Source organism: Cebus imitator, unplaced genomic scaffold (assembly GCF_001604975.1).
Source record: "Cebus imitator isolate Cc_AM_T3 unplaced genomic scaffold, Cebus_imitator-1.0 Scaffold15, whole genome shotgun sequence".
NCBI lineage: Eukaryota > Metazoa > Chordata > Mammalia > Primates > Cebidae > Cebus > Cebus imitator.
This window is the reverse complement of record NW_016107330.1, coordinates 443639-455448: the sequence shown is the minus strand read 5'-3', so window position 1 is coordinate 455448 and position 11810 is coordinate 443639. Positions and strand designations below refer to the sequence as shown.

At 52.4% G+C, this 11810-nt stretch overlaps 1 protein-coding gene across 3 annotated transcripts in view; it reads right to left on the bottom strand.

Moving 5' to 3' along the window:
* Positions 1 to 826: 826 nt before the first annotated feature.
* The window catches only part of H6PD (hexose-6-phosphate dehydrogenase/glucose 1-dehydrogenase), a 35119-nt gene continuing 24135 nt past the window's right edge, over positions 827 to 11810 (bottom strand). For 2 of the 3 annotated variants that reach the window (XM_017503490.2, XM_017503482.2), the window contains exons 4-5: positions 7536 to 7805; positions 827 to 6349 (exon numbers count right to left, since the gene is read on the bottom strand). In XM_017503490.2, the coding sequence (XP_017358979.1) occupies positions 4989 to 6349; positions 7536 to 7805 (1631 nt within the window). In that variant the 3' untranslated portion in view covers positions 827 to 4988. The remainder of the gene's footprint in view (positions 6350 to 7535; positions 7806 to 11810) is intronic. The other variant, XM_037729522.1, reaches the window with a different exon arrangement.

Sequence of the window (11810 nt, the reverse complement as noted above, 5' to 3'; positions counted from 1 at the left end):
CTGACGGCCGCTTGGAGAACCATGTGTGCAGCTCTTCCTGGATGGCATCTGCCGTCATTAGTCTTCCCAGAACATCCGCTGCCCAGGGTTCTTGCTCCTTTCCCCAGTGGACAGATTTTGCAGGGAAGACTAAAGAGATGGGAGGGAGCAGAAGGCACAGGAGGTGGGTTGTTTTATAGGGAGACTGCCCAGGGCACTGCTAAAGAAAAAACAAGAACACGGGAGTGTCCAAATCAATCCCTATGCATGAGCAAATAAAGATGGACATTGGACTGTGCCAAATGACACCTGGGCTCACACATGCTGGTCAGTGGACAAGAGACAGAAGCAGGCAGGACTATTAGAGGAATAAATCTGCACTTCCAACGAGGCAGCTCCCATGACTGAATTACAATGCTTGGTGCCTCCAAGGGCAGACGGCACCAGCCGGGAGGTTTGTAGGGCATCATCGCTTCGGATGCCCTCGCAGGCTCTGATTCGCCACCAGATGCTGGTGAGACTGGAAGCACTTCCTTCCTTCCTGTGTACAGTATGAACGGCACTGCTTCAACTGCCACCCACACGGGTGCAGCCTCATGGGAGAGTTGTAGAGAGAGAGAATGCGTTCAGCCAGTGGATGACCAGGGGTAAGTGGCCCCTAGTGGGTCACATGGCCTGTGACATCTGGTGGCCGCAGATCTTCGCCCTCTGGAGCCTCATTTGCAGGGTGAATGGGTGCTAGGGTGTCATCCGGTCACTGCGGCCACCTCGTCCTTGTCACCATGGGCCTTTCCTGTGCCATGCTCACTCTGACACTGAGATGCTGCCAGGGTGCTTTTTTTTTTCTAACCAGTGGAGTAAGTTCTAAGGGAGTCCCATGTGCTTAAGATAACAATCTAGCTGGGTAAAGCGGACGCAGAGGCTGCTTCTGTGAGGCTGCATATATCATACAGGACAAAGAGTTTTGTACCTGAAAACCAAATTCTGGGAAACAGTCCTGCGGCTTTGGAAGCTTCTCCCTCCCTGTTGGGTGTTCCACCTGGGCCCTCCAGAACAGGGACAGGAGAAACACAAGAAAAGCAGCAGGTGCCAGACTAGGGAGCCTGAGCCCTGCAGAGTTTGGAATGAAATCCCTCGAGAGAATTGTGGAATATTAGGCCAAACGGTAGGAAGCTTTGTGTATGATTCTAATTTGGGGGCCCAAGAGTAGGGTTAAAGCATTGTCTGCAGAGAAACGAACAACAGGGAAATTCAATAAGATGGGCCTATTTTAACTTGCAGTTGGCAGAAAATTTGCCCCCAGATTTTGATCTAGCTTACATCTAGTTTAAAGTCCCTTGATTCCTTCCCCTTTACAAAGGTGATCATGCTTGCTCTAGAGCTGCTGACTGAAAAGGTCTACCAAAGGAGGGGCCCTTCTGCCATTTATAGGCCCCCACGGGCACACATGGGCTTCCATGTGGATGGAATCATTGGTCCTGGACTGTGGTAACTGCTGCCACCATAGGACCCAAGGGCTCCCAGGTGAGGAAGAGGCCAGGAGCATGCCTGGGAACACAGCCCTGGAATCCCACAGACCTGGGTTCTGAGCAGGGCTGCTGCCTGGTCTGTTGTCATCATTCTTTCCTTTTCTTTTCTCTTTTTTTTGAGTCAGGGTCTCACTCTGTCTTCCAGGCTAGAGCACGCTAGTGCAATCACACCTTACTGCAGTCTCAGCCTCCTGCACTCTGGTGATCCTCCTACCTCCGCCTCCCGAGTAGCTGAGGCTACAGGTATGCACCACCATCCCTGGCTAATTTTTAAAAAACTTTTTTTAGATGGGGTTCTCACCATGTTGCCCAGGCTGGTTTCAATCTTCTGAGCTCAAGTGAACCTCTCACCTCAGCCTCCCACAGTGCTGGGATTACCGGCATGAGCCACTGCACCTAGCCCAATTTAGTGAAATTTAAGAAGCATTTTTAAAAAATGAAAACTAAGAAATAGAGGATATCCAAGGTCCTAAGGGTAAGAATTTTTTTTTATGAAACTTGCTTGAGACACAGTTGTAAATGAATGAACTGATTTATGATGGAAGGCACGTTTCTTGTGGCAGACTCTGGTCTGAAGTTTGAAAGCCACCAGCCTAGAGGGTTCTGAGAACTTCTCCTTCCTAACCCAGGTGAAGGGAAAGGGGTGGGCAGGGGCAGGGGAACATGGACAGCTCCAAGTTTGGACTTTTCCAACCTGATTTGAAGAAGGTACTTGATTCTGGAAAGGAGACCTTTGGTCTTTTGACCCCCACTCACACTCCCACCCACGCCCCGCACAGACCCATGGTGCATCCCAGGCAAGGCTGAGCTAGAACAAGACATCCCAGACTCGGCGTCAGTGACTACTATTCAGAAATGGTGACTTCAAGGGCCGGTTTGCCCTTCATCCTGCAGGGGTACTTGGGCATGTGAAGGCCCCTTTCTCTCTGGCATTGCCACTGCAGAGGAGTCAGTTCCTGAAGAACAGATGGGAGAGCGCTGGGGCCAGGCACCCGGGGAGAAAGGAGGGAAATGAGAAATCCGGCACAGGAGCTGCGCCGTGAGCAGGGCACTCAGGAGGTGGCAGTGCGGTGCAAGGGCTCCCCCACGCGGCCAGCTGTGGAACTTCCACCGCGACCCCCTGTCCTCTCCTGAGCCCGCCCATCACGTGCAGAAGCACAGACACTGGGCGCTGGAATGGGGGCTTCCCGGCTCTGGGCTCCACGATTCTGTCCTAATGAGGGGCATTCTCCATGTTTATAAAGACGGATGTACTGGCCGGGCGTGGTGGCCACACTTGTAATCCCAGCACTTTGGGAGACTGAGGTGGGTAGACTGCCTGAGCTCAGGAGTTTGAGACCAGCCTGGGCAACGTGGTGAAACCCTTGTCTCTACAAAAATACAAAAATTAACCAGGCGTGGTGGCTGACACCTGCAGTCCCAGCTACTCAGGAGGTTGAGGCACGAGAATTGCTTGAACCCAAGAGGTGGAGGTTGTAGTAAGCCAAGATCTTGCCACCGTGTTCCTGTCTGGGCGACAGAGAGAGACTCTGTCTTAAAAAAAAAAAAAAAAAGAGAGAGAGAGAAAGATTCTCTGTCTAGCCTGGGTTGGCAGCCAGAGTAAGCAGTCTGAACAAGAGCCCCGGCTTGGGAACCAGGTCTCAGGCCGGCATTGCAAATGAAAACCAAGATTCCTTGAAATCCATAGCCTTGAAGTGTAAATAGTCCAGAGAAAAACTGACTTCGCCATGCTCCCGCACCCACGAAAGCCCTCTCTGAAAATGTGGTCGAAATTTTGTATCTGCCCGATCGGGTGCAAGTGTAAGGTGGGGGAAAAATCGACCTTAACCAAGAGTTCTATCTCCCAGCCTTGACTGTGGGATGTTGAACAAACAAAACTACACGTGTCCTGGGAATTTTGCTTTGTGTTGTTTTTTTAAAAGAATGTCAGAGCCCTCCTTGGGGGTTTCAGAAAAGCAGGTATTGCTGGCCCATGGCGTCTCAAGACCACAGTCCCCAACCTGTGCTTATGGAGAAGCTACCCACTTACTTCCCCGGTCTCGGCAGTGTTAGTGTTGAGGTGAGAGGTAGCAGGAGAGAGAGCAGACGGGAAGGCACAGGGCCACCAAGGGGCAGGGAGAGAAGGCCTGGCTGCAGCCCTGTCACCCACAAAGCGAGTCCTGAAGGGCTGTGGGCAGCCGCCCCGCCAGTGAGGCCTGGCTCCTGTCTGGTAGGAGCAGAGCTGCCTGGATGGCCCTGTGTCACTTGATGCTCCATCTCTCTCCCCACTAATGAGCTGTCACCTCAGTGGGTGATTTAACTGGATCTTTCCTGGTAAAACAAGAAGGGCTACTGAGAGTGGAACATCCACCCGGGAGTCCCCTGAGATGTAACTGATCCTCTTAAATTGGAGTTTCCCAGGATGGCCTGATTACGTGCACCCAGCATGCCTCATGGAGGAAGACTAGCAGGACAGAGGAAGAGCGGAGGTCGGGGGTCCTCCCCAAGGAAGCTGGGGGCATAAGACCCCACCTCCCCATGCAGAGCAGGTCATCAGCTGAGAAAGGGAGCTCCAGACAGCACTCAGATTTCTGGGGCCGGGCACAGTGGCTCACACGTGTAATCCCAGCACTCTGGGAGGCTGAGATGGGAGGATCACTTGAGTCCAGGAGTTTGAGACTAGCCTGGGCAACTAGCAAGAGCTCATCTCTGCAAATAATTTTTTTAATTAAAAAAAAAATCTGGAACCTTTTTCATCGCCTAATCTTTGCTGCCGTATTCCGGTTATCAGCCCTCATCTCTCTATAAATGGAGTCTGAGGAATAGCAAAGATGCAGGCAGGAGACTGGAATTCCCACTGCACAGCCAGGATGGAGAGAGGGACAGCGAGCGGGAGCAGGCGGAGGCAACGAAGAGGAGGGACAGAGGCTGGATGTGCAGAGGTTCTAGAAGGGGCAGCTGGGGAAGGAGGGGCTTGACCCCTTCAAGGTCTCAAGACGGTCCCCAGTGCCCCTGCCTTGCACATGGTAATGTACTCCTCTGGGTACCTCTGCACCTTCTGTCTGCCAATCATGCTCTTTGAATGTTCCCCAGGAGCCAGTTCAAGGACCACCTCCCCCAGGAAACCTTCCCTGATTAACCTCAGCCCACCATGTCTCCTCCTGTGAACACGGTAGCTGGGCGCCATCCTGTGTTGTGCTGGCTGATGGAAATGTGTGACTGCTGCAGTGCTTTTCTTAAGGTTTCTCTCCTGGCCTGGATTTGGAGCTTCGCAGGAGCAGATTCCATTTCTTCTTTGTTTCTGCATCTATCCACCACTAGACAGAGCTGCCTGTCAGAGGCATTGGGACAAGGCCTTGTCCTGCCCTCTCTGGGGCCTGACTGTGGGGCAGCAGGGTCTGGAGAGCCAGGGCATGCTGGGCAGGTGGTGGGGCCGAGAGGGGAGGGAGACAGAGGTGAAGGAAAGCGCAGGAGCAGAGCGGGCAAGGGGCGCAGGCACCCTCATCCCAGGAAGGCGTCGTAGTCCATGTACCACACCAGCTGGCCAGAGTGCGGCAGGACACCTGAGATGGGCCACTTCTTGGGCTCATGGCCCACCCGGCTCACTAGTGTGGTGATTTCACGCTTCATCCTGCCCATGACCAGGACTGCCACCTTCTTGGCGCGGTTGATGAGAGGAAGGCTGAGGCTCATGCGGCGGTATGGCTGGGAGGGGCTTGTGGTCAGCACGACCAGCTGCTCGCCATCCAGGCCAGTGGGTGACTGTGGGAAGAGGGAGGCTGTGTGCCCATCGGCGCCCATGCCCAGCAGCACCAGGTCGAAGCTGCTGTTGGCCACCAGGGTTGAGATCTCCCTGGCATAGAGCTGGGCGCCCTGGTCCTCCTCAGCGCAGAGCCGCTGCTGCAGGTGCACCGGCATGGGGTGGATGTTGAGGTAGGGGACCCGGACGTGCTGCAGCAGGTGGGCCTGCAGGCTCTGGAAGTTGGACTCTGGGTCGGAGAGCGGGACGCAGCGCTCGTCAGCCAGCCACAGGTGCGTGTGGGCCCAGGGGAAGCCATAGTGTGCTGTGGCCAGCTGCTGGAACAGGGCCACAGGACTCGAGCCCCCTGACAGCGCCAGGTGGAACTGGCCAAAGCGCCGCACGGCCTGCACAGCGGTGGCCTCGATGTCAGTGGCCAGCTTAGAGATCAGCTCCTCGGACCAGGCAGACACCAGCGGGCTCTCTCGGTACTTGGCCCTGAGGACCTGGAAGTCACTGGGCATTGGGGCCGACCCTGGCCCTGGCACCAGCTGCTCCGGCTGCTGCTGGGAATAGAACAACCGGCCGCTACTGAACTCAAAGTCCAGCAGATGGCCGTTCTCAGCTCCTCCAGGATACAGGCGTGGGGCCGTGTGGGCCAGGCTCTCCAGCAGGGGTGTCCAGAAGCCCCAAGAGGCCAGCAGATTCTCCGTGGTGATGAAGGAATCCTTCCGGCCGTGGTAGATGTGGGATAAGAGGATGGAGTAGGCGTCCCGTTCCTGCACGGGGCTGTAGGCATAGTAACTGGACAGAGGGCTGCCGAAAAGGCGGAGCCCAGGCGGGCCCTCCACTTCCTTCCAGCCGGAGGGCAGGGAGGGCCTGAACAGGTTCCTGCTGACCAGCACAGCTGGGCTGCCCAGGTCACCATGGCCAATGTGGAAGACAACCTGCCGAGGCAGGCACTGGCTCTGCGTCGCCGCCCAGTGCTTTTCGCTCTGGACACAGCATGCCTGGTTCTTGAACAAGATCCGAGCGTAGCCCACTCTCTCATCCAAGGCTTTGCCAGACATCAGGATGAAAGGCACGCCCTCCCAGCGAAGGTTGTCAATGTGCACGAGGACGCCTGGGGCGAGGGAACAGCAGAGGGTGACTCTCCGGCACAGAACAGGACTCTCCGGCCAGCCCTCTCCTCGCTGGCCCCTCCTCCAGGCATCCCCCTGCCTGTGGGAAGCCCCTCGCCTTGTCATGATCACCCCTCAGCTGGCCTCTCTTCTATGACCTTCTCTTCCTGGTCCATGCTGGAAAACTGGCCTCTGGGGTAATCTCTACAACTCTGCCACCTCCCTTCCTTGAGGCCCCTCTTAGAGTCATGGTCCCCCAGCAAAAAAGAGCCTGGCTGAGAGCCTCCACGCTGGAGACTCTACAGGAAGCCCCATACTGGGGGCAAGCGGGGAGGGGGATCCTGACTCAGGTGTATAAGGGGGCGGGGGGCCCTACAGAGAAATGCGCTCCCCTCCTCTGTTTGTGAAGCATTCACGATGTACCCAACCCAGGGTCAGATGCAGGGGGGGTGGGGAGACAGTCACTCAACCAGAGGCCCGTGGGCAGGGTGTCAGTGGGGAGGATGGCTTCGGGGAGGGCAAGGCCTGGTGGCAAGAGCCAGGAGCTGATGGGACTCCATGGCCAAATTCCAAGCCTGGTTCATTTTCATGACATCACCGAGCCTGACGTTTCCTCACCCATAAAACGGGGCTAATGGTTCCCGCCTCTTGGTTCGTGCGTGAGGCTTGCATGAGAGACGTTTACAGGCGCCCGGCACGTGGCACATGCTCCGTAGGCAGCTGCAGCTCTTGCTGCCTGGCTGCTAGCTGCCAAGGAGCTAGCCTCTCCCAGAAAGCCCTGGGCCTCTGGAACTGCCTAGAGGACAGCCCCAGCCTGGCACTTGCCCACTGGAAGTGTCTCCAGCTGTGGCCGGGCCAAAGGCTCACGGCCTTGCTGGGTAGACCCTATGAGGCAGGAACCAGGTCTGTCTGAGCCTCATGTGACAAACCCTTGGGAAGCATCTGGGACTGAAGTGGGGCTGATGCGAGGCCAAGGCCATCAGGACATCCTTCACCCTGAGAGCACCAGCAGGTGGCCTGCCACTCCGAGCTGGTAGGAGGCCAGGAAGACAGGGGAATGCTTTCTGCCAAGTGCCCTGGGAGAAATCCCACCACAAATCCCCTCCACTCCACCCAAAGGAGCCTGGGTTTGGAAAGCTGTTCCCGGAAGTGGGCAGCCCAGTGCCTGTGCCCGACCCCAGGGCCCACCTGTGAAGGTCGGCGTCAGGCTGTGGAAGCTGTCTAGCTTCTGCAGCTCCCTGCGCACCTGCTCGTTGTAAGCCTGGTACTGGCCCACGACGGCACTGGCCCTCTGCAGGCCCCGCAGTGCCTGGAAGAGCCGAAGCTTGTGCCGCAGCACCGCCTCCACGCTGCTGACGCTGTGGGGCAGCTCCATGGCCACCAGGGTGAGGATCTCCGTCAGGTGGTTCTGGAGGACATCACGAATGACACCGTACTCCTCGTAGAAGCTGGTGCGCCCTGGTGAAGGGAGGTGGAGAAGGGGAGGATGTAAAGAAAGGCCAGAGCATCAGATTTCCCCAAGGTGCACCAAGACCCCAGCCCCACATTCGTCCTGCATCCAAGCATCCTCGTCCCTGAGTCCACAGAGCCTATAAAAACGGTGCACACCAAAGCCAACCTCGCCAAGAGAAGGGAGGAAGGAAGTCTTAAAGCCACCACCTCTGTCAATCAATAAGAACTACTGTAAGAGAATGCATTAAGTCCATAAGCCTCTCCAGAAATCCACGTGAAGAAAGCTCTATTCCCAGTAAAGGCCAGACTGCATCTGCAGATACTGGCCAGCCCCTCGCCCTGCCCTGCCTGGCCACTGGCGGCAGACGGCTTGGCACTGTGGGGGCTATGGTGCCATGGCGGGGGTGGCAGCACCGTGGCAGGGGCTCGGGCCCCAGAGTGTGACTGCCGCTTACTAACGTGTGATCTTGGGCAAGTAACTTGACTTTTGTTCCTGCATCCTGCCCTCGGATGGGACCAACAAATGGTGCCTCACTACCAGGCACATACCTGTGCCAGGCAGTGTGCAGGGGAGCGGGAAAGAGGGAAAGTGGGAAAGAGAGAAAAGGAAGTAAATAAAACTACAGACCGGCTGTGACTGAGGGTAATGAAAAAGCCCCTCTGAGACCCGAAGAGCCAGCCCTGCAAAAAGCCAGAGAGAGAGTGTCTCAGATGCAGGGACCCTCCAGTGCCAAAGCCCCAAGGCAGGAAGGAAATTGGCGTGCTGGCGGCGAGATGGAGGTGAGAAAAGAGTGGGGACAGCAGTGAGGCTGGAGAGGAGTGCACGGGTCTCGCAGGACAAGGCGAAGAGGCTGCACTTTTTTCTAAGCTCACCGGGGGACGCTGAAGGGTTTGAGGCAGAAGACGAAACCCATATTGGGGATCAATGCCTGGCCTGCAGGGGAGAATGGGTGCAGAAGCAGGAAAGGCAAGGAGGAGGCTGCACGGCTGCCCAGCGGAGACGACAGGGCCTAGACTAATGGGCAGTACAGGAGCTGCGGGGGAGGGAGATGCACCCGGAGTCAGGATTGGCTGGACCTGCTGACAGACAGGGTGGGTGTGAGCAACACGGAGGCCCCAAAGATGAGCCCTGGAAATGGGGCCTGAGTGGAGGGATGGGCAGTGGAGGCGCTCACAGACACAAGGAGGCTGGGAGTGGAGTTTGGTGGAGGATTTAGATGTGTTTAGGCTGAAGACCCCAAGGTGCACACGTCCAGTTGTCAGGTGCACAGGGTGACCGTGAGGATAAAAGGGAAGAACACCGGGATAACACAGAGCAGCAAGCCCAGCGTTAACAGCAACATAACAACACTGATGTAAAAACAACATAACACTGGCATAACAACAGCAACATAACAACACTGATGTAAAAACAACATAACACTGGCATAACAACAGCAACATAACAACACCAGTATAACAACATAACACTGGCATAACAACAATGTAACACCACCAGCATAAGGACATAACACCAGCGTAACAACATAACACCAATGGAACAACAATGTAACAATACTGGTGTAACAGCAACATAACACTGGTGTAACAACAACGTAACAACACCAATGTAACACACTGGCAGCATAGTAACATAACAACACTGGTGTAACCACAGCAACATAACAATACCAGTGTAACAACATAACACTGACATAACATTACAACACCAGCATAACAACAGCAATATAACACCAACTTAACAACAATATAACAACGTTGGCATAACAAAACCAATGTAACACCACTGTAACAACACCAACATAACAACACTAGCATAACAACACTGGTGTTAACGCCAGCATAATATGGCAACATAACACTAGCATAAGAATGTAACAACACCAGCATAAGAATGTAACACCAGCATAACAACAATACCAACGTAACAACAGTGTAAAAACACCAGCATAACAACAATGTAACAATAGTGTAACACCAGCAACATAACACTGGTGTAACAATACCAGCATAACAACAACATACTGGCGTGACACTAGCAACATAACACCAGTGTAACAACAATGTAACAACACCAGCATAACAACATAACACTGGCATAGCAACACTGATATAACAACAGCAACATAATAACACCAGTGTAACAACATAACACTGACATAATGTTACAACACCAGTGTAACAGCAGCAACACAACACTAGCTTAACAACAATGTAACAACACTGGCATAACAGCAGCAGCATCACACTGTAACACCAACATAACAATGTAACAATACTGGCATAACAACATACCACTACCATAACACCAGCATTACAATGTAACAACACCAGCATAACAACAATGTAACAGCACTGGCATAACATGAGCAACATAGTACCAGTGTAACAACATAACAGCACCAGTGTAACAATAACATACAACACTGGAATAACACCAGCAACATAAAGCCAGCATAACATAACAGCACTGGCATAACAACATAACACCACCAGCATAACAACAATGTAATACCACCAGCATAACAACAATGTAACAACACTGGCATAACACCAGCAACATAACACCGGTGTAACAACATAACAACACTGGTATAACAGCAACATGATGACACCGGCATAATAACATAACAACACCAGCATAACAATGTAACACCAGCATAGCAACAGCAACATAACACTGGCATAACAACATGTAGCCACACTGGTGTAACAGCAGCAAAATAACCCCAATGTAACAACATAACACTGGTGCAACAACCTAATGCCACTATGTAACAATGTAATAACACCTGTGTAACACCGACATAACACTGGCATAACAACAGCAACATAACACCAGCATAACAGTGTAACAATGTAACAACACTGGTGTAACAGCAACATAACACTGGTGCAATGTTACAAGACTGGCATAACACTAGCAACATAACCCCAGTGTAACAATATGACAACACTGGCGTAACACCACCAACATAACAATACCAGTGTAACAACATAACACCAACATAACAACACTGGTGTTAACACCAACATATCACTGGCATAACAGCAACATAACACCGGTGTAACAACATAACACCAGCATAATGGCACCATAACACTGGCATAACAGCAACATAACACTGGCATAATAGTATAACACTGGGGTAACAGCAACATAACACCAGAATAACAACAGCAACATCAAACATAACAGTGGCATAACACCATAACACTGCTGTGACAACAATGTAACATCAGTGTAACAACAGCAACCTAACAACAGCATAACAATGTAACAACACTAGCATAACAATAGGACCATAATGCCAGCATAACAACAATGTAATTACACTGGTGTAACAACATAACACCGATGTAACAATGTAACAACACTGGCATAACAACGGCCACCTAACACCAGCGAAACAACAATGTAACAACACCAGCGTAACAATAGCAACACCATATAACAGTGTAACAACGCTGGTGTAATAACATAACACCAACGTAATAATGTAACAACACCAGTGTAACAGGAACACTGGCATAACAACATAACACCAGCATAACAGCAACACAGCATAACAATGTAATAACACTGGCATAACAGCACCAGTGTAATAATGTAACACCAGCATAACAACATATCAACACCAGTATAACAAAAACAGCATAACAACAATGTAACACTGGCATAACAACACCAGCATAACACCAGCGTAATAACGTTACAACACCAGTGTAACAACATCAGTCTAACAACACTGGCATAGCAACACCGGCATAACACTGGCATAACAGCAACGTAACACTGGCATACCACCACCAACATAACAACACTGGTGTAACAACACCAACATAACACCGGCATACATAACAGCGACAACATAACAGCACCAGTGTAACACTAATGTAACAACAGTGGCATAACACAGTAATGTAACAACAACATAATACTGGTGTAACAACATAATACTGTCGTAACAACAACATAACAATACTGGTGTAACAACAACGTAATAGCAC